At 45.5% G+C, this 23422-nt stretch overlaps 1 protein-coding gene across 2 annotated transcripts in view; it reads right to left on the bottom strand.

Moving 5' to 3' along the window:
• Positions 1–23422, bottom strand: part of LOC147442904 (acyl-CoA hydrolase 2-like) — a 70157-nt gene that overhangs the window by 42507 nt on the left and 4228 nt on the right. For both annotated transcript variants that reach the window (XM_086528895.1, XM_086528896.1), the window contains exons 2-6: positions 4942–5034; positions 4390–4457; positions 4158–4239; positions 2892–2947; positions 2693–2818 (exon numbers count right to left, since the gene is read on the bottom strand). In XM_086528895.1, the coding sequence (XP_086385021.1) occupies positions 2693–2818; positions 2892–2947; positions 4158–4239; positions 4390–4457; positions 4942–5034 (425 nt within the window). The remainder of the gene's footprint in view (positions 1–2692; positions 2819–2891; positions 2948–4157; positions 4240–4389; positions 4458–4941; positions 5035–23422) is intronic.

Genomic DNA, 23422 nt, shown 5'->3' with positions numbered 1-23422 from the left:
AGGATACAGTAGAGTACACAAATGCATACACATACCTTGGTGTGGTATTTGCAGGACCGAAGTTTACTCTTAAGAAAGCAACGGATGCTAGATTGTCCAGAGCCTCTGCGGCCTTGGGAGGGTTGGAGAGGATGTGTTCACAAGTGCAATGTCAGGAACCACGAACAAAACTTTGGCTCTTTGATACTGTGGTGGCTTCGGCTATGCTTTATGGGGTCCAGATTTGGGGACTATTTGTGGATCAGGATAATTGGAAGTCAATGGAGAGACCTTTGGTATCTATGATATCCCGAATGATTAGAGCCAAGGCCTCCGTACCACACGCGATTATCCGAGCGGAACTAGCTGCCCCTTCGATAGAAATTGAAGCTCTTACCAGATCAGTGTCCTTTATACATGGTTTGTGGGATACAAATAATTGCCGATATACTAGATTGGCCCTCGAAGCCTCTCGACAGTTAGCAATGAAAGGGGATACATCATGCTGGTATGCGCAACTGTCTTCATGGTTTCAGAGACACGGGTTCAATATGGAAAGATTACCCCCCTACCAATACTCTCTTGAGGCTCCATCACTGGAAATTACACGAACGGAGATTAATAAAATCATCCGTCAGGATCTTATACAGTTGGATACTAAGAGGACATGGGTAGACCCTACACAAGAATTGGGCACGAAGATGGCCGACTACAAAGAAAACTTCCTACAGCTATCTGAAGATGGATTTGTGATTCGCCCAAGCTACATGGATACCCACATGTCTCATGGTTTGAGATGTGCTATTGGTCAGATTCGTACATCCTCACACCAGCTGGAAATTGAATTTGGCAGATTTAGGGGAATCCCACCTGAGAGCAGAATTTGCAAGTTATGCGGAATGGAGCCGAAGACAGAATTACACTACATATGCCATTGCACCGTATACTATGAGATACGTGGGCGTTTCCATTGCCTATTTAAAGAACGCTTTGGACCTCTAGATAGAGTCATGCAATACCAAGATCAAAGATGCTTAGGCTTGTACCTACTGGAAATACATCGGCACAGGGATAATCTGATGAGAAGACAGCCTCAGAGGCAAATCACAGATTTCTTCGGATCGAGAGAAGTAGGAGTGGAAGGAGAAGCAAGAGACCAGCAGCCAGCACAAAGGAGTACCCACATCCATACCAAAGGCACCCTCATTGACAAGGCGATTGAGCTTAGGAAATCGAGACGACCACGACCGAGATGCAAAAGCACACTTCACCGGAGGAGACTACAACAAAGGATTAGAAGCATTCTAGCCAGACACCCAGAATGCTCCTAAGAAGTTTATTTAATACTTTGTATTTAGTTTTTCACTTTTTTTTATTTTTATTTTTTTCACATTTATTTTCACACATTCACACTTAGTACTTTAGTACTAAGGTACCCAGACTTTGTAACAGATTCACCACTTTTGTATCAATTTGGTCTCATAGGTCATTCTGGCCTTTTTGAAGACGTTAATATAACATTTCATTTCATTCTCTCTCTCTCTCTCTCTCTCTCTCTCTCTCTCTCTCTCTCTCTCTCTCTCTCTCTCTCTCTCTCTCTCTCTCTCTCTCTCTCTCTCTCTCTCTCTCTCTCTCTCTCTCTCTCTCTCTCTCTCTCTCTCTCTCACACACACACACACACACACACACACACACCGGCTCTACGCTTCCGCATTGTCCACTCTGACAGAAAGCAGCTTTGCCGACCAGTAGAACCCTAGTAACACTGAAGCGAGCACACTTTTCAGGGGCAGCTGTTAGCAAGGGTCGGAGCACTACTTGGCAAAGGAAGCATTGAACAAGTTCTGTATAAACAGTTACAGCATCAAGTGCTTATCGTCTGCAACTCTAGACCATTAGATTAAGCTTGTTGAATATGGCCATGTGGCAAAGTCAGTGTTTTTTCGTACTTTTGAACGGACTGTTTTGAGGAGAGGCATTAATAAGGGGGGCACACAGAGTCTCTCATCGTCTTATTTGGTGTTTAAGAGGGGGCTTATGTAGGCCACTATGACTGTTCGAACCCCTTGTTTCCTACGTTTGATGGAGTATTATTTGAGAGCCATTAACTAGGCGTCCACACACTCTCCCATCATCTTATTTAGTTTTAAGAGGGGCCAATTAATTCAGGGGCCACACGCACTCTCCCATCATCTTATGTAGGTCGTTTGTGACTATTAACCTTGTTTATACAAGGAAAGTCCCTACATTTGCTGCTCTCTGTTAGTATGTGGCAATCATTTTTCACTTGACAACAGCAATACTTTAGGAAAGGCTCTTTCCCCAGTTCCTCCAAAGAAGATTTGTCCCTTCATCACAAGTGACATATATTCCTCCCATTTACTTAATTACCCCAGCCCCCATTTCCTGAAAATTGAGATATTTGCAAGGTAATTCTGTGTTTTCCATAAATATAAGTAAATAACATCTAAATTTACGTCCAACAAAAATAAAGAGTAAGAGCTTGAGATAACGTAAACAAACAATAACCAGATGGTTAAAGTTTTCAAGCTAAGACATTTGAGAGCTCATATTAGTGTTTAAAACGCTAGTCGCACGAAGAAGTTGATAACCATGAAAAAAGCACAGAGAGTGCAAGTACCTGCACATACAAAGTTGCAATCTAGAATATGGAGTTTTTTTCATTCCAAGGTTTTTAGAGAACAAGTTATACCTCAAGTGTCTCAAGCTGTAAAACTTGCTCCACACTAGCACTACCAGTATGCTCCCTCTCTGAACACCAAATGGATGCCGGTGAAAGTAAATTGGCTTTTTCATGCCCTACCATGAGGCAGATAACCTGAAAGCATGAGCTAGAGACCTAAGGAAAAGCAGATATCCCAAAATAGCCTTGCACCAGGTCCTTACACTACCTCATTTTTTGCAACTACATCCGCTTTATGGGTGTCTTTAACAGGTCCAATGGTAGCTGTTCACAAAAGAAGATTATCAAAGCAAAAATGAGAAGTTGGGTAACCGTCCATCAATATAACTCATAGAACCCGACTTTATCACACTTGCAAGTGCAACATTGTGCATTGACTTATGTCAGCTTACAGGTCTCAACCAAAGTTTATATCCCCACAGGTTAACTGGTCCGACTCTACATAACCATCTAAGAATTACGAACTGCACACACTCCATTGGAACATCCTCAACCACATCTTAAGCAGGGCTGCAGCCATAGTTTTTTCCATACGGCAATCATATGGCAAATGCACACGGGCACCGAAGTACAGAAAAAGTATTGTTCACACCCCAAGAAATTCCATAAGTCAGATATCATCATACATCCGAAAGAATCATGCTGCATGTGAGATGATGTGACACTAACGACATGAATAATCACAAATGTGTGAAGAATGACAAGTAATCTCATTAGATAAACAGAAACTCAAAAGCAAATTTCAGAACCTGATGCTGTAAACTAGACTATGCAATAAGTAGTGGGTATTAAGTAATGGACACAAGACATACTTTAAGAGTGCCAATGTGTAAGAACCGGTACAAATCCTCTAAACTATGGGCAAAGAATGAAACCTCAACCACTCTGTATCCCAAACTCAGGGCAAACCACGGAAAAAAAAAATATAATACTTCTCATACACAGATGTTTCCATACATCTGGTATTTTTACCACACATGTCCAAAAAAAACTATGACTGCAACCATCCTCATTATTGACTAAATAATCTGTAGACTTTGAAAGCAGAGTGCTATTGTTTTCCACATCCTCCAGCACAAGGCTTTTCACTAACCTTGAAGGGTGCAAGTTTCCCGCATCCTCCGGCACAAGGCTATTCACTAACCTTGAAGGGTGCTAGATCGTAAACTGATTCTTGTTGAACTAAAAAAAACATAGCTAAGCTAAAATCAAGCATCACCACCTTCTCGAAATACAATACGGCCTACATATGTGGGTTTTTCAGGTAAGCAAAGAACCTATGGTTTAGCAAAGCCCAGAAAGGTCTTGAAAGTGTAGACATAACATCTGCTCCAAAGACTGTTGATGCATGATTTGGCACTGACCTAGTTATTTAGTTTGTATTAGTTCAACTACAATCTCATGCAGGAGTGACCAGATCACTTCAGCTTGCTTGCAAAAGCCTACTCAACTTTCAAAGAGCAACATAGCATACCGGAGCCAAAATAATCCCCAGGCTTCAGAGAAGGAACTGTAGGACCGACACTTGAGTTTTCTGTACCTGGATTAACCTCTGCCTGCAAGGTTTGTGATAGTTACTAAAGTTGTTTTCAGTTCAATCATCGACATTTAGTTACCTTTAGTAAGAAGAGTCTTATCTCTTCCTTTCTATATTGGTAACTTCATTTTAAACCATGGTTCAAGGCATTCAAATGAAAGATTCAAACCTCTCCTTTCCAAACAAAGTACATCCCTTCGCTTGTTTCTCCCTCTCGTGCAATATAGTCTCCTGAACCTGGCAAATAAGCCCAACCACAGCACACATGGAAGTTACCAAAAAAGCTTTACCAAGAAATTTTATAATGAAGATATTCCATTAGTCTGAAATGCATGCATTCTTTAAACATGCAATGCCAAACTTGTAAAGCAGAAATATCCTAGAGCTACAACTAGTCTTGAAACAGAACATCGGTATGATGATCGCCTTAGAAAATGTACAGAAACAGTAACATAGCTTTCCTGAACCAGTTAATCAATCCAAAAAACTTAGCAGAGTTGCATGTCCCCCCCCCCCCCCCCCGATAACTCACAAAACATTGCATGTACATCAGGTGACCTTTTCCATGGCAGCCATCTCAAGAGATACATTATGAAAACAATCAACATTTATCTTTCATAATTTCTATCTCTATAGGGTGCCCTACTGTTCATCATATCAGAGCCTCCAGATCACCTTTATAACAGGTTGATTTACAAAATTTAACTGGAATCAAGAATACCATAACGTTTGACTTTGACTGCTTGTGCAATTTGCTGGATAGATGCTGCTGGCAACTGCTGCAGCAATGGAATGCACCCCAAGAAATCAATCACTGTCATCCAAACAAAGAGAAAGAAACTTAAGTTGGTAGACTAAAAGCGACATGGGCGTATTCACACACGCAGAAATTCTTTGATCTCAGACAATACAATGTGAATCATGCTGCAGCATACTTTAGTCAAAAAAAGCACTATACGTTCAATGCACTCTCAAATCAAGGGATGGATTGCTCCTTTCCCTCTCTAGGTTCACATTTATTCACATTGACAACCTGTCAAGCTGACACCCCAGCAGGTGCAGCAAGTTCTAGAGCTGGATCTCCCATAAAAGAAGAATTTTCAGATAGTCCATGTGCAGGGACAGAAAAATGTGGTGGCAGACGCATTGTCTCGTAAGCCATTGGTTCTGGCTATTTCAGCGGTTCATGTCACAAAATGGTGACGTGGCTAACCCTGGACACACACAGTGCTGACGTGGCAGCAGATTCCGCATAAAGCGCTGGCAGGCTGACGTGACCAGTTGTACGGATTTCCGGAAACTGCAGCGCATAAAGCGCTGACATGCTGACATGGCATCGTACGGATTTCCTGAAATTACGCTGGCTGAATTTGCTGGCAGCTTTTGGGACAATTGCTTTTGAGTTAAATGCTTTTGGGCATCCCTTGTACTTATAAATAAGCAGGCAGGGCTTCACTTCTCAAAGCATCTAGTGAAGTGTAACCATCCAAAAGCCCATAGACTTGTTGCATCATTGTAAAACCTGTAAACCGATTTCCAAAATGTGTAAGCCTCTCGAACTCTACCAGGATCATATGGAATATAGATCAATTGCCATAGGGCAGATACATAACCATGTCCTCCTGGATCAAATGGCCTAAGGTACTTTACAAACATGCTCATCATATCTTTGTGACATTCCATATAACCACATGTATCATTGATCGGTAGAAGATCATCAAACTGAAGCAAATACGTAGTCACCTCAATCTCTCGCATAATTGGTACCGAATCGACATCACCCCCTCTAGCATGGGAGGTATTAGTATGCAACAAGAAACCATCTCTGTTCATGGTATCCAAATCAATGTTTAGTACCTGAAAGGCTGAAGGTATGTCATCTCTAGTAAGTTTGAAATCCTCTAGAGCTTCATCAAGTATCTTCACGAGTTCTTTATCATCTGTTTCTTTTCGTTGCTCTGAGTTGCCTTTGAAATTCAAGCCTCGAACGTCCTTCCCATATGGAACATAAAACTCTCTTAAAGCATCATCCAAAAGAGCAATAATCTCTAGATCTTTCTCAATTGGCAATGAATGTTGTAAAGCTTGTATATCTTGGTCCATATAAACGTGTAAACTCCCTGAACCTTGATGTAAATAAGTATTAGCATGCGTAGAGATCATCGGTTTGGTAAAACACTCTGCATCCCTTTTACTCTCCATCAAATATCGTTCAACTGCATCAGCATAAGATCTCGCATGCATGGAACATATAACTCTCTTAAAGCATCATCCAAAAGAGCAATAATCTCTAGATCTTTCTCAATTGGCAAAGAATCTTGTAAAGCTTGTATACCTTGGTCCATATAAACCTGTGTAAACTCCTTGAACCTTGATGTAAATAAGTATAAGCATGCATAGAGATCATCGGTTTGGTAAAACAGCCTGCATCCCTTTTACTCTCCATCAAATATCGTTCAATTGCATCAGCACAAGATCTCGCATGCATCTCAAAGATGTCACTAATCTTTCTAGTAAGAGCATCATCATAATAGATTGGGTTAACAAGAGCATTGTATGTCTGCACAACACCTTCCTGCACCCCCTCAGAATTGATACTAAGAACTGAGTAATCTGTATACTTTGGTGCTTCAAGTTCACTTACCATCGGTTGAAAGTCAAGATCACAAAATATGTATGCATCAAGTGGTGAATCTAGCTCGTCACCCATATGCACCTGTATATGATTGTAATTATGCACTTGTATGCGTCCCTCCGCTTGTGGAGCTTCATCTGGTACAGAGAAGCCCTGCAAATCTTCAACTTCATCAGATATCTCCTCTCGCACAGCCAAACCATGTACATTTGTAGCTTCAATAGATATCTGATCTAGCACGTCCAAGTCATCTGAATCCTCATGTATCTGTAGACCCTGTATATCATCATTCTTATCCAATGGCATAACTGGATTTGTAGAATATGGAATCCCAAGCTTTACATAAACCATCTTTGCAATCCCTTGATCGTCTGCAATCTGCAATAACTTGTCATTTTCAAGCACACACTCGTCCATAACAGCTTCAAGCTTGGCTCGGATTTCTTTACAAACATTTGCATAGGAAGGCACCTCAGCATTATCTATCTTCATCTAAATCCGCATAAGAATCAATGATGGAAGTAGCTTCTAGGCGAGTAGGCTTTGAAAAACTTTCACTTGTGGTTTTAAGATGGAATTCATTATTTACCTATGTTAGGTTACCTGAATCATGATCCTCTGGGGCTAAATCTGATACTTGCAAAGGTGCACCTGCTTTAGCTTTACTTCTTGCATGAATTTGCTCCCAAAATTCATCATAGTTGATTTTTCTGCAATTGATCTCCACAACCTTTACTGAAAATAACCTGTTTTTGTTGAGTCATCCGCTCTCGTGATCCATGGCGGCGCGTTGCGACTCTTGTTGTAGCCAGAGTTACCGGGGAACGCCCCGAACGTTCCGAAACGTCCCGGAACGTCTGACGTTCGAGGTGGCCAGTGCAAACCGGAATGGCCGTTCCGGAACGTTCCGGAACGCCCCCGGAATGTTCCGGAATGCCCCTGGAACGGCCAACGGCTACAAACAAATTTGGCAAAAACTGGAAAAATTGAAGTAAATGTTTGGGCTTCTTTTTGAAGTGTGCAAGGCCTCAAGGACTCATAAAATGCACCCCCCTCCCCCTTTCTCTCCACAAGCTAATCCTCAAGGGTCAAGCTCTCTCCCTCTCACACTCTCAAGATCTCTCCCTCTCAAGACTCACTCTCTCAAGGCTCAAGGCTTCAAGCCTTCAAGCTCTCTTCCTCTCCCTCCCACTCTCTCAAATCTCTCCCTCTCCCTCTCCCTCTCTCGAGTCTCTCCCTCTCACTCTCTCAAGCTCTCTCTCTCTCTCTCTCATCTTCATCTAGTCATAGCAAGGTTGAATGGTCTTCAATACGAGTTTTTTGTGAGTATTAGAGTCAAAGCACTCTAATACTCCTTGTATTTAAACACAAGGAGCTAAAAAATGCACTATTTGGGTGTTTTTTAACCTCCCGTTCCGCGCCGTTCCCGTTCAGGACCCCTAGCCGTTCCCCCGTTCCGCGGGGATCCCGTCACCGTTCCCGTTCCGCGTTCCGGGTAACTATGGTTGTAGCATCATGTCATCTTGACCAAAGCCTCCATAGGTTTGGTGCAATCCGTGGCGTAGATAGGGATGGAGGAGGATTGGGGAACAATCCCCTTGGTGTAGAAACTTCTTCTTCTCCAACTCCACTCTCATCACCTAGCGAAGTATCCATTCCGCTTCGGGTGATGACGCACTGAGATCTTGGTTACTTGATTTTTGAGGGACTTGGGTTCTTGAGGTTCTTAGGTTCTTGAGGTTCTTGAGTTCTTAGCTTGCAATCGGTGCTTGAGAAGGCTTTTCTCTTACCCAAGCTCGACTCTTCCCTGCGGGCGCACCCCTTGGCGGCCTTGCTCTCACACCAAGGTTGCTTTTTCCCACCTCACATCAATCGGCCGGCCGCGAAGTGCACGGCCCGCTCTCAACGTGTGAAAAGAGAAACAAAGGGAGGCTGGACAACTAGCATTTTTGGAAGAATCCAAAAATGCTAGTTGTCCTACTGGCTGAAAACGCTAGGTCTTTTGCCGTCTTGCTAAGGAGAGAACATTGCACTGTCTCTTCTGCCTGTAGTGAGCGCCCCCCCCCCCCCCCTCTTCTTATATACCTGAACCAAGCTGGATCGAGCAGTCTCCCCAACAGCTCACGACCTCATAAAATGGCATAGTAATTAAATAAAAAAATTAAAATGCCTTAAAAATGTTTTGTCCCAAAACTAACTGGAATTTGGATATGCTGCTTTGACAATGCATATGTTGGGTGGTACTGGGTTGTGCAATCAAAGGATATGCAACTACTCTAAATGCCTGGACATGCACTGCCTGCGAACAGGCTCACAAAGGTGCCAAAACACTTCCTCAACTAACTTGAACCCTAGACCTGAGATAGCTTGTCCACATGCATTGTCATGCACATAGGGTTAGATGTGCACGTGACAAAAGCACTGAAGTCCCACTCTAGTCTGTAGATCCAAGCAATGAACATGTCCAAGAAGAGATCCAAGATCCTCTCCCTAAGTCCATGTAGATGCTCCTGTGTAAGCAAGTGATATGACGTGTTGAGGTTGTGAGAGTGCGCGTGTGCGGAAGTGTGTGTGTGTGTGTGTATGTGTGTGTGTGTGTGTGTGTGTGTGTGTGTGTGTGTGAGAGAGAGAGAGAGAGAGAGAGAGAGAGAGAGAGAGAGAAAAGACCACAAACGCTATCTGTAGGAAAGGGGGTGATCAACCCCCCGCTGACTACTAGAGCAAGAGAACCTCCGTACAACAGATGATGGAAGTGGGTACCCCCCTGGCCCCATAAAGGTGCCCAAGGGGAGGTAGGGCAAGGCCTAATAAAAATCCCCACGACCCAACAGAAAAATGATATATGGAAATATATGTGGGCGTCCGGACAAAGGTGGGCGGCCGGCCAAACTCGGGCAGCCAGACCAGGTACAACCTAGCTATGGGTGGCCAGCCCGGAGACATACTAGTTTTACAAGTATGCCCTAGACCTGTGAAGCAGCATAGTGGTGTAAGTCTAGCACCCCCTCTCAGCACCTGATGCTGAACAAACCGCGTGAAGCCTGAAGATGTGAGGCAAATGATGAAAATGTCTGTTGCGATGTCTATTAAAGGACAATACTCCGGCGAGCTCCGCGAGTGTAGCAACAGTCTCGGATGTCACGACCGCCAAGAAATCTCCATGGTAAAGTGCCATCACGAGCAGTGTAGTAAACTGCTGTACTCCGCCGATACAGCGTGAAGATACTGAGTCAAGGTCCCAAACTGAGTGTGAAAACAACTCCTTGTCATGAAAGAAGTGCCAATAGACCTACAAATGCCCTGCCCAATAGGATTTGTGGTGTCTATAGTCAAACCGTCTGGAGAAAATGGGGAAGCCCAGGAACCATCTTGAGAATGACCGGAAGCCTATCAATGCATGAGCAACTGCACTACCATCCAAGCCAAGCTCCGGGTGACTCCGGATGTAGACGCGTGATGACTCATCTCCCGCATCTTGCAGGTAAACTCTCCAAGAGAGTCCAAAGAACTGAAGTCCCACTCCAGTCTGTAGATCCAAGCAATGCACATGTCCAAGAAGAGATCCAAGATCCCCTTCCTAAGTCCATGTAGATGCTCCTGTGTAAGCAAGTAATTTGACATGTCGAGGTCAAGTGGTAAGTGTCTGTCCACCAAAGATGGTGGTGTCTTACTGGGAATGTCGGAATCCCATATGCCATGAGCATGGCCATATCTCGTGTGAACTCCTCTGATGAGTGCATAGGCGTGTCCATAGCAAACCACAAGTCACCACCCCCTCTAGAGTGCGCAACCACCGAATGATGGCTGGAACGAATGGATCTCCCAAGGATCGTACGCCCGTAGATGATCAAGCCAATGTCGAAGATACCGTGTACTGCAACAATCACTTAGAGACCACACGGACCACCAACGGATGGTGACCTGGCAGGAGGTAATTTCATCCTCTGTCGAAAAACACAAGCCATGTGTCTGTTGTCCACCCAAAAATGCAACTGGTGATGAACACGCTGCTGTCCAGCAAATTTCAGCGCGCTCGTACGCTCCCAGTAGGGTCCGGAGCGGTGCAGAGGGTGTGGGGAGGGTTTATCTCTCTGTGCACAGCCGTCGGAGGGCTGAAAACAGAGAAAAAACAACATGTGTTATTGGCTGAAATCTGAAGATCTGAAGAGGATTCGCGCCGGCAAGGCACCAAATGCCAAGGCCGAGTAGGTGGTGGCGAGATCCAGGGTTCAGAAGCTGAGCGCTGCCCTCCTGCTGCAAAAACACGGCACCTTTCCAAAAACGCAGATGAAGATAAAAAACGCAAATGGATCTGAAGGGGTTTTCCATCCAGAAATGGTAGCACTGGCAGGCAGCAAGTGATCGCCATGTGGAGAAGAGCAGAAACGCAGGTGGGAATGGGATTCCCGCGACAGAAACGCTGCTGCCCATCGCGTGCCTGGTCCTGGCAAAAAACGTTGGTAAATCTGCATGAAAACGCTGGTCTTGGGAGGAGGTCCTAATGCCGATGATGAAGAGTTGTCCCAAGCCATCGAAAGCCGAAGCTGTTGATACCATGTGAGAGTGCGCATGCGGAAGCGTGAGAGAGAGAGAGAGAGAGAGAGAGAGAGAGAGAGAGAGAGAGATGTGTAGGAAAGGGGGCGATCAGCCCCCCACTGACTATCAAAGCAAGAGAACCTCAGTACAACAGATGACGGAGGTGGGTACCCCCCTCGCCCCATAAATAGGTGCTCAACAGGAGGTAGGGCAAGGCCTGATAAAAATCCCCACGACCCAACAAAAAAATGGTATATGGAAATATATGTGGGTGCCCGGACAAAGGTGGGCGGCCGGCCCCAAACTCGGGCAGCCAGATCAAGTACAACCTACACTGTGGGTGGCCAGCCCGGAGACATACTAGCCCTAGAACTGTGAAGCAACAGAGTGGTGTAAGTCCAACAGAGGTCAAGTGGTAAGTGTCTGTTCACCAAAGATGGTGGTGTCTTCTTTGGGAATGTCGGAATCCCATATGCCATGAGCATGGCCATATCTCGTGTGAACTCCTCTGATGAGTGCATAGGTGTGTCCATAGCAAACCACGAGTCACCACCCCCTCTCGAGTGCGGAACCGTCGAATGATGGCTGGAATGAATGGATCTCCCAAGGATCTTACGCCCGTAGATGATCAAGCCGATGTCGAAGATACCGTGTACTGCAGTAGTGACTGAGAGACCGCACGGACCACCACCGAATAGTGTCCTGGCAGGAGGTAACTTCATCCTCTGTGATCCCGAAGCAGTCCTTTGACAACAAACTTACCAAGAAGGACTTTACTCTGTTGTGTTGGGTCTATGATCCCTAGCCCCCCCTGAGAACAAGGTAGAGTGATGACCTCCCATGCTACTTTGGCCCGCGCTATCTGAGTGTCGCGCCCTGACCAAAGAAAGTTCCTAATCAGCCTCTCTACCTGGCTGATGCAAGAGCTCGAAAAGATCCAACAAGAAGTAATGTACCACATAGTAGCCAACAACACCTCGTTGGCCACTGCAACTCTGCTTGCCAAAGAGAGTCATGCCGAACTCTAATGAAGCAACTTTCTCCTGATGGACAGGAGGGGAGCAATCTGCTGCTCAGGAGACAACTCCAAGCCAACCTGACAACCCAAGTAGCGAACTGCAATCCCTGGGGGAATCCATTTAAAACTCTCACCTGGCAGCCAATCAGGCATAGGAGCACTGCCAACCCAAAAATCCATTGTCTTCCTCCAGTTGATAAGTGCGCCTCATGCACAACAAAACGTCTCAAGAGCCTGCTCACACTGTGCAGGGTGGCGTCCTGGCCCTCCAAGTACAAAGCTCAGTCGTCTGCAAACTCAGCATCCAGTAGCTCGTTGCCCCGAACAGGAAGCGCTAAGCCACGTAAACCAACCTGCTGTGAAACCAAGAATCTGCTCATTGCCTCAGCATAGAACAAAAAGAGGAAGAGGGCTAGAGGGCAGCCCTATCTGACCGAGCCTGTGAGCATGAAACGGTCGCCTCTACCTCCTGCCAAAAGCACCTGACTGTGTGTACGTCTGTAAAGAGCTGACACACCTCTGACCCAAGCATCAAAGAAGCCCATCCTACGCAGAGTACCCTCCAAGAAGTCCCAATCAACTCTATCGTAGGCCTTCTCAAAATCGAGAAAAAGTATCACCAGATCCTCACCTCGGAGGCGCGCGAGGGCAAACGCCTCCCAAAAAGTGAAGATGTTCTTAAGGATACTGCGCTCCTTGAAAAAACATGTCAGGGTCCCATGTATAATGCTCTCTAGAAGTGATTGAACCCTCAAGCTCAAGGCCTTGATTAGAATTTTGTAGGCTGAGCTGAGGATGGTGATGGGTCGCCACTGCCGAATCTCATCCAAGGAGCCTTCCTCCTTGGGAATGAGGTAGATCAATCCTTCACTCATGCTGTCAGACATCTCTCATGTGTGCAAGATGTACTAAAAAGCGCTGCAAAGGTCTATGCCCAGCAAGTCCCAGTACTCCAAGAAAAAACTGGGAGTCAAACCATCCTCCCCAAGACAACTACCACAGGGAAGTGCTCTGAGGGCCGCATGGAGCTCCTCTAGCTGGAGAGGTAGCTCAAATCTCTAACGCATCTCCTCAGTCACAAGACAAGGCATCTGTGCCCAAACCTCCTCTCCGCATGCATCCTGACACTCTGACTGAGGCTCTGCTGACAACAGGTCAAGGTAGAAGTCAGTAGCAACTGCACGCATATCCTCTGGCCTTGAAGCAACTGACCCGTCAGGTCTCCTCAATTGGCTAACACTTGTGTGCGCATGACGGGGTCCCACTACCTCAAAGAACGACCCAGTCACTCTGTCACCCACCTGGGTCCACTGAGATGCCTGTCAAACTAGCTGCAAGGAACAATATATGAACTCTGAAACAAGCTGCCTCAAAGTCTGATGAAGGGTTGCCCAGAAACCGCAGGCAAAGAAATCCCACCTGCGACGAATGTTGAAACTCGTCAGTCCACGAGGAACAGCTGTAAAGGGAGATGTCTGCACCAAAAGGGGGATATGTCACAAACTGCTGACGTGGCAAAGCCTAAAGATGGAGCCAACTTACAAATGCCGGCCGAGGGGCCTAAAACCTAAGAAGAACAAGTAGTATAAGAAGAAGAAGTCCTACCAACTTATGGGGACCCAGTCCGATGGGGCCCCAAGTGACATAAAGAATCAAAATAAAGTAGGATCCACACACAAAAGAATTGAGAAGCTGGTTGATGACGTGGGAGATTTCCAAAAATCACGTTGGCTGATGACGTGGCAAGCTGTACGGATTTCCGTGATTTACACTTGCAGCTTTTTGGTTGTGCTTTTGGACCAGATGCTTTTGAGTTTGAAGGCTTTTTACTGTAAACTGCTTTTGGGGCCTAGGGCCTTTAAATATGGGGTTAGGGCTCATTCTTTGGCATGCTTCCTGGAGAAGGTGCAGTCTGGAGTACCGGCTTGTACAGTGTTAATGCAATATAAAGAAATACCGCAAGGGGCGCCAAGGTTTGGGGCCAATACTCTCTGGGGTGGAATTCCGCCTCTCTCTCTCAGTTCTATATTTATTGAAGTGTTAAAAGTCTGTTCAGTCTGTTCTTTTCTATTGGCAAGTGGTGCCCATCTTGTGACAGTGGTATCAGAGCATCAGGCGTGTGCTTTTCTGAAAGTAAACCGGTCCCACAAAAGAGCAGAGAGAGCAAACCCGAGACTTTATTCGAGGAATCTTCGCCCTCCAACCCGGACCTATCAGCCACTCAAAACCCGGACGTATTAGCCACTCCCACCCTTACTTCATCGCGCATCGGGCGCGCTCCTGTCTTCACCGCTCATGTCTTACAGGGCATAAGCCATTAAGATCACCTGCAAAAGAAGGATCCAAGATTTGTTTCAAGTCACTGTTTTTCTCAGAGGCTGTTATGTCCCGCTCACAGGAGAGGGGATCTAGCCCAGATGCCGTCTGGCGGACGTAGTGTGAACACGGCCAGTGTGGCCGGCCATTATTATAAAAGGGAGGCCAAGGCCTCATTTGCAGTTATCGACCCCCACTGGCAGAGTGCCAGTGGTTAGCCCGCGAGGCTAGGAGTGTGCGAGGTCACCTCAAGGAGGTGAGGCCGGGTGGTATGGGACGCTCGGTCTTACAGGTACACGCCTACGTCCTCGGACGCTGGCCCCAGCACGAGGGAGCTGCCAGATGGTGGCTATGGTCAGGTGGTTCGTCCGACGCGTATCTGTAGGCGGTCTGTGTAGCCAGGAGATCCTCCCTCCTTCTCCCTTTCATGGTATCAAAGCCGGCTTGGGTGCACGAGGGACTGTGTGCACACCTACGAATAGGCTCGCAGTTGTTATTGAAGTGCTAAAAGTCTCTTTCAGTCTGTTCTTTTCTAATGGCACGTGGTGCCCGTCTTGTGACAGTGGTATCAGAGCATCAGGCGTGTGCTTTTCTGAAAGCATACCGGTCCCCAAAAGAGCAGACAGAGCAAACCAAAGACATCTGGAATTTATTCGAGGTATCTTCGCAGTTGTTATTGAAGTGCTAAAAGTCTCTTTCAGTCTGTTCTTTTCTATTGGCATGTGGTGCGGGCCCATCTTGTGACAGTGGTATCAGAGCATTAGGCGTGTGCTTTTCTGAAAGCATACCGGTCCCACAAAAGAGCAGACAGGGCAAACCAGAGACATCTGGAATTTATTCGAGGTATCTTCGCAGTTGTTATTGAAGTGCTAAAAGTCTCTTTCAGTCTGTTCTTTTCTATTGGCACATGGTGCCGGTCTTGTGACAGTGGTATCAGAGCATCAAGCGTGTGCTTTTCTAAAAGCATACCGGTCCCACAAAAGAGCAGACAGAGCAAACGAGAGACATCTGGAATTTATTCGAGGTATCTTCGCAGTTGTTATTGAAGTGCTAAAAGTCTCTTTCACTCTGTTCTTTTCTTTGGCACGCGGTGCCCGTCTTGTGACGGTGGTATCAGAGCATCAGGCGTGTGCTTTTCTGAGAGCATACCGTCCCACAAAAGAGCAGACAGAGCAAACCAGAGACATCTGGAATTTATTCGAGGTATCTTCGCATTTGTTATTGAAGTGCTAAAAGTCTCTTTCAGTCTGTTCTTTTCTATTGGCACGTGGTGCCCGTCTTGTGACAGTGGTATCAAAGCATTAGGCGTGTGCTTTTCTGAAAGCATACCGGTCCCACAAAAGAGCAAACAAAGCAAACCAGAGACATCTGGAATTTATTCGAGATATCTTCGCAGTTGTTATTGAAGTGCTAAAAGTCTATTTCAATTTGTTCTTTTCTATTGGCACGTGGTGCCCGTCTTGTGACAGTGGTATCAGAGCATCAGGCATGTGCTTTTCTGAAAGCATACCGGTCCCACAAAAAAGCAGACAAAGCAAACCAGAGACATCTGGAATTTATTCAAGGTATCTTCGCAGTTGTTATTTAAGTGCTAGAAGTCTCCTTCAGTCTGTTCTTTTCTATTGGCACGTGGTGCCCGTCTTGTGACAGTGGTATCAGAGCATAAGGCGTGTGCTTTTCTGAAAGCATACCGGTCCCACAAAAGAGCATACAGAGCAAACCAGAGACATCTGGAATTTATTCGAGGTATCTTCGCAGTTGTTCTTGAAGTGCTAAAAGTCTCTTTCAGTCTGTTCTTTTCTATTGGCACGTGGTGCCCGTTTTGTGACAGTGGTATCAGAGCATTAGGCGTGTGCTTTTCTAAAAGCATACCGGTCCCACAAAAGAGCAGATAGAGCAAACCAGAGACATCTAGAATTTATTCGAGGTATCTTCGCCCTCCAACACGGACTTATTAGCCACTCCCACCCTTACTTCATCGCGCATAGGGCGCGCTCGCATCTTACTTCACCACTCATGTTTTACAGGGCATAAGCCATTAAGATCACTTGCAAGAGTAGGATCCAAGATTTGTTTCGAGCTGCTATTTTTCTCAGAGACAATACCATGCAGATATCTATAGCTACCAAGCCGCACACTTCCAAGGACTTGGCAAGCTTTCAAGAAAAAGTTTTGCCCGAAGTTATATGGTTTCTGACATCTTCCTTCGGAGTGCAACTTCTGGCAGAGTGGGGTATCCTGAAATGCTTGCCATGGAAACCCTAGCAGATTATAACTTGAAACTTCTCGACGTCTCTGAGTAGATGTCTCTTCACGAGCAAATGACATTGGAGGTCCAATGCGATTGCTATCTGGGGATTACCATCGCCGCCAAAGAAAACAGTTTGTCCGAGAGCTGATGGCCCATGCTGTGCTCGGCTACGACCTTATGGAATGAACCTAACCCTAATTTTTGGTGCACGTTTCTGGATGGAAAGTCAGTCGACTTTTTGAGCTCGACTAATGTCGAGATTGCTTTTTACGTTTGCGTTCTGTTTGAACTTGTTTGGTGATCCTATTTGGAATTTGTTTGAAATGGATGTTATCTGTTTTGAACCTGTCCTGGTGCCGATTTGAATTGTTTGACTCTGCTTTTAATACTGGTTTCATTGATTGGTGATTTTCCTCCTGGGTAGAGAAGTGAGAGATACTGTTTTGGTATTGTTTGAACCTCGGATCGACGCAGGCCAATGCCTGGGGAGCGTTCTGTTGTATGCTAGAAAACCTCCGAACGACGCAGGCCGATGCCTGGGGAGCATTCTGTTGTATGCTAGAAAACCTCTGAATGACGCAGGCCGATGCCTGGGGAGCATTTTGCTGTATGCTAGAAAACCTCCGAACGACGCAGGCCGATGCCTGGGGAGCGTTTGGTTGTATGCTTGAACCTCCAAGCGACGCAGACTGCAGTCTGGGGAGCGTTTGGTTGTACAGTCCTCTGAGCTCATGGCCCGGACCTTTTTAGGTTATTTGCAGGGGTAGTGACGAGGTAGTCGTTGAGTAGCTTCATACCGTAGACCGTTTGTCTCGGGGGAGTGCTCAGTGGTGCTGTTTGTTGTGTCTTGTAACATGCATATGTAAGCATTTGTGTTGCATTGTGATGTGCCAATTACTGAATATTCCTAATTGGATGAGATTGCCTGGGTATGTAATTTTAGTGCATCAAGACGCCCGTGGAAGATCAGTACGGTCTGAGTGTGATGGCTAATTTTACTACGCCGGAATATCAAGAGTTCCGATCTGGACGAAAGGAGAAGCTTACTCCTTGATCAAAAGAGCCGAAAGGAGAGGCTAACTCCTTGAGAAAAAGAGCCGAAAGGAGAAGCTAACTCCTTAACAAAAAGAGCAAACTGATTGTCCCTCGGAATGACAGTCGGAAATTTTTGAGCTAACTTGAGTTGTTTCGCAGATAGCTGTAATCGCGGACGATTACTCTCTTTCAAGAAGGGGAGATGTAACATACGGATGACGTGTCAAAGCCCTATATAATGGAGCCAACTTGCAGATGCCGGCCGAGGGGCCTAAACCCTAGAAGAAGCAGAAGCAAAAGAAGAAGAAAGCAGCACATTTCTGCCGAACTGCTGACGTGGTAGATTGTACAGATTTTCGAAAATTCCGTTGATTGCTGATGTGGCAGAACTGCACGGATTTCCACTTTTTACGATGGCAATGCTGACGTGGCATGTCACAAGATGGGCACCACGTGCCAATGGAAAAGAACAGACTGAACAGACTTTTAACACTTAAATAACAATTGAATTGAGAGAGAGAGAGAGAGAGACGACACGCGACATGGAGTGGCGGAATTCCACCCCAAAGAGTATTGGCCCCAAACCTTGGCGTCCCTTTCAATATTTCTTTATTGCATCAACTCAGTACAATCCGGTACTCCAGACTCTACACCTTCTCCAGGAAGCATGCCAGAGAATAAGCCCTAGCCTCATATTTAAAGGCCCTTGGCCTGAAAAGCAGTTACAGTAAAAAGCCTTTAAAACTCAAAAGCTTCTGGTCCAAAAAGCAATGCCAAAAGCTGCCAACGTAATTTACGGAAATCCGTACAGCCTACCACGTCATCATGCCAGCGCAATTTTCGAAAATCTGCTCCGTCATCAGTTTTTGCGTGTGTCCAGATCCTGCTTTATTTTCTTCCTTTATGTCACTTGGGGCCCCATCGAACAGGGTCCCCATAAGTTGGTAGGACTTCTTCTCTTACTTGTTCTTCTTAGGGTTTAGGCCCCTCGGCCACATCTGTAAGTTGGCTCCATTCTTTAGGCTTTGACACGTCAGCAATTTGTTACATCTCCCCTTCTTGAAAGAGAGTAATCGTCCGCGATTACAGCATATCTGCAAAACAACTCAAGTTAGCTCAAAAATTTCCGAGGGTCACTCCGAGGGACATTTCGAGGGACAATCAATTTGCTCTTTTTATTAAGGAGTTACCTTCTCCTTTCTGCTCTTTTGATCAAGGAGTTAGCTTCTCCTTCCGGCTTTTTTGATCAAGGAGTTAGCTTCTCCTTTCGGCTGTTTTGAGCAAGGAGTTAGCTTCTCCTTTTGGCTCTTTTGATCAAGGAGTTAGCTTCTCCTTTCGTCTAGATCGGAACTCTTGATATTCCTGTGTAGTAAAATTAGCCATCACACCCAGACAGTACTGATCTTCCACGGGTGTCATGATGCACTAAAATTACATACCCACGCAATCGCATCCGATTAGGAATATTCAGTAATTGGCAAATCACAATGCAACACAAATGCTTACATATGCATGTTACAAGACACAACAAGCAGCGCCGTTGAGCACTCCCCCAAGACAAACGGTCTGCGGTATGAAGCTACTCAACGACTACCTCGTCACTCCCCCCGCAAATAACCTAAAAAGGTCCGGGCCATGAGCTCAGAGGATTGTGCAACCAAACGCTCCCCAGACCGCAGTCTACGTCACTTGGAGGTTCAAGTATAACCGGCCCATACAACGTAGAGGGCGGTACTATTTCAATTACCTGTTAACTTTACACAGAGCACTGAGAAGGGAAGAGAACACAGTTGCGTCCAGCGACTAGAATGTCACTACGCACACGAGACCGACACCCTGTAGGCCCCAAAGACTGGCGCCCCTTTCGGTATTTCTTTATTCAAATTAAGGTAGACGATCCGACCACTTAGCACAAGCTTTCACAAAGCTGTCCAAACCTGGCGAGGGCTGAAAACGCAGGTTTTCGACCGGATTTCGACAACATAACGGCGCAAAAACCCCTATAGGTCAAAAACACCTGTCTAGGACGGATTCCCTCGATATCTGGAAGCTTTCTGGTGAGCTGTCACAGAAATTCAGCGGGCTGTAATTCTCTGTTTTTCACTGCCGGGAGCCCAAAAGCCTGTACACGCATCCCAAGGCTCTCACGAGGCTCCCCCGATGTTCCCTTGCAGTTTAGGTGCGAAACCCTAAACCTGCAGAAAAACACAGCAGGCTGTAATTCCCTATTTCGGATCGTTTTTAGCGGAGCGAACACGCCTACGCGTGTCCCAAGGGCTCCCGCACGCAATGGGACACTTCCCCTGTGAATTGGACGAGTTTTCACGTGAGAAAACTCTCCAAACTCGCAATCTTTCGTGATGGAACTGTGCGTACCTGTGGGGGATAAGCAATTAGCTAATCCGGTTCTTGTTCAGAAGGCTCTTGCCTTGGCAAACGCGCATAAACCCCCAGAACTGTACATAGGTCAAATGAGAAGCCCACTAGTGGGGCATAACATACTGTACGTAGGGGAGAAAGAGAGCAGAATGTAGCGTGCGGGGCATCACTCCTGTCACCATACTGTGCATAGAGGGCAAGGTAAGCATTCAATAGCTTCTATACCTGCTACAATCCACCTGAGGCTGAAAATGGCGCCTCCTTTGTTGATATGCAGCTCGTTTTTGCCTCCCAAAGTGGTAGAATCGCTCACAGGCTGACACGTCGCCTAGTTTCCGAGTTTGGGCTTTCCCTGCTAAAAATATCTCAACTGGTGTGTCAGTTGACTTGGCAGCAGAGCAATAAAATGTTCCCCTTGTCATTCCAGAGCTAATGACGCGAACACATTTTCCGATCAAAAATAGCAGTTCCCTAAATTTTAGGAGATGCTTCCATGGCGTCCCTATCGGTCTCTTGACCATCATTGAAGACTACCATTTGACCAACATCTACAATGTGGGTTAATTTACTGGCCCCTTTCAACTTATAAAGTTGCAGTGACTTGACGAGTGGCCCAAATTCCAGTTTGGCGCACACGAGCTTCCATACTCATCAGAATTCAGTGCTAACTGGCTCGGGCAGTCCCTGTTTGACCGACCTAGATCCCCGATGTGAGAAACCCATTTGGCTGCAGCCGTTTCACACTGGCCATGCAATGTCCACTTGCACCTTTTCAAGGGTTTTGGGACAAACAAGTAAAAATAAAATAAATATATCTAATACTTATTTACGGAAGGCAACAGGAGAAATACACCTCCTGGTGACACACCCCACCCTTGAAATACTGCAAGCGACCTCGCTTGCATGCCAATAATACATGCAGATATCTCCTGATATCACATATATTCTATGATGGGAATCCAAGATATACATGCTTCCGGAAATGTAGCGTTGGACGATTAAACAATCCCACCAACCTGGCTACGACACATATATCAAGCATAGAAGTCTTCTAGTGTACTCTTGAGCACAAACTTCTCTAGCTAAATTCTGTATGGAAAGAGTAGATACAATTGCTTAACTACTCTCTTGAGCATCATGAACCATGCTCTTGTCTTGCTCCAAAAAGGTTGCATCAAGTCACTGTGGGTTCCATTTGAAACGCTTCAAGATACAATTGCAATAGCTGAGGTGAATCAAGCAATTTAGACTCTTCCATCCATTTGGCATCTAATGATGGATAGTTCTTGAACTTCACCAAATAGCGTCTTGTAACCTTTCCTCTAACCTTTCTTTCTTTATGTGCCAATATCTTTTCAGGAACAAGGATTTCATCCAATTCTTCCACTTCGGGTTGTTCCTCATCAAGCATATTCTCTGGCACATCACCAACAAAGGACCTTAGAAGGCTTACATGAAAAGCATTATGTATTTTCCAGCCTTCTGGTAACTTTAACCTGTAAGCTACATCGCTGATATTTTCTGAAATCTGAAAAGGACCATAATATCGCATACTGAGCTTAGGAAACAAGCGTTCCTTGCCTTTCCTTTTCCTTAACCTGGCCTTTTCAAAGCGCAAAAGTACCCAATCACCAAGTGAAAATACAAGTTCACGACGATGACGATCAGCACCTTTCTTTTGCTTAGCCTGAGTCTTCTCAAGAGCAATCTTTATCTTCCTGTATGTTTCATCCATATCTTGCACATACTTATCTGCCTCAAATATCTTGTCCTTAGTCTGCAAAATGGGTGGGACTTTCTTTCCTCCTTCCACTATCTCAAATGGTGCCTTACCTGTTGATGTATGCACAGTGTTATTGTAAGCATATTCAACCAATGGGAGATGGTGTTCCCAAGTTGCCTTGTGCTCTGAGACATAACATTTGAGTAGGTCCAAGACAGTAGAATTTGCCTCTTCTGACTGTCCATCAGTTTGCGGATGAAACGAAGAAGAGAACTTGAGCGTAGTGCACATGTTCTCAAACAATGCCTTCCAGAAAAGACTCGTCATACATGGATCCCTGTCACTGACAATTGACTGAGGCATCCCATGATATTTAAAGATATTGCTCATGAATATCTTGACCATGTGTTGTGGCTTTATCTTCTTCCTAATAGGAATGAAATGGGCCTGCTTACTGAACCTACAAATGATAGTCCAAATCCCATCATTTCCTGTTTGCGTCCTTGGAAGATCAAAGATAAAGTCCATTGCTATACTTTCCCATGGCCTATCAAGGATCGGCAATGGTTGCAACAATCCCGGTTGCTTTTGTTTGTCAAATTTGACTTTTTGGCATACTAAGCATGATCTTACAAATGTGTCAACATCTTGACGCAAAGCTGGCCAATAGAAGAATGCCTCAACCCCTTTCACTGTCGCATCAATTCCACGATGCCCAACATAAGGTGGAGCATGACTTTCCATCAAAATCTTTGGCCGTAACTGTTTAGTAACGCATAACTTTCCATGCATCATGAGAAAGTCATTCTTAAGCATATAGTGCTCATGATGTTGCCCATCAACAAGCTGGTCATAGATCCTTGCAAAATCTCAATCTTCAGCATATTGTGTCTTCATTTCGTCTAGTTCACAAATGTAGCATTTCTTGGCCTCCCTAAGAGCTTTCCTTTCTTGAAAAGTTTTGCCAGAAAAATGCCTTTTTTGTCCTTGTCCTCGTTCCGAAGAAGATTTAGACTGCTTCTTGGACGTATCAGCTTCTTGAGTGGAGGGCTTCTTTGCAGGAGACTCAGAAGGCTTTGCTGCAACATTGCCCTTGGCTGAAAACTGTTTGCCCTGGGCCCCTTTCTTGTGGCTATTAAATCCATCGGAATCTCCCTTCGACAGATTGTTGGCCACTCTTGCATTCTCTATCAATTGAAACATATTCATGACAGTAGTCTTTGTGCAGTAGTCCCTGATTTTCTTGGGCAATCCGCAACAGTACTTCTCAATTTGTTCTGACAAAGGCACAAATCTGTAAGAGGTGACT

Source organism: Adiantum capillus-veneris, chromosome 14 (genome assembly GCF_014529385.1).
Source record: "Adiantum capillus-veneris isolate H3 chromosome 14, ASM1452938v2, whole genome shotgun sequence".
Taxonomy (NCBI): domain Eukaryota; kingdom Viridiplantae; phylum Streptophyta; class Polypodiopsida; order Polypodiales; family Pteridaceae; genus Adiantum; species Adiantum capillus-veneris.
Note: the sequence above shows the minus strand (reverse complement) of the source record. Positions and strands in the feature narration are given on the sequence as shown.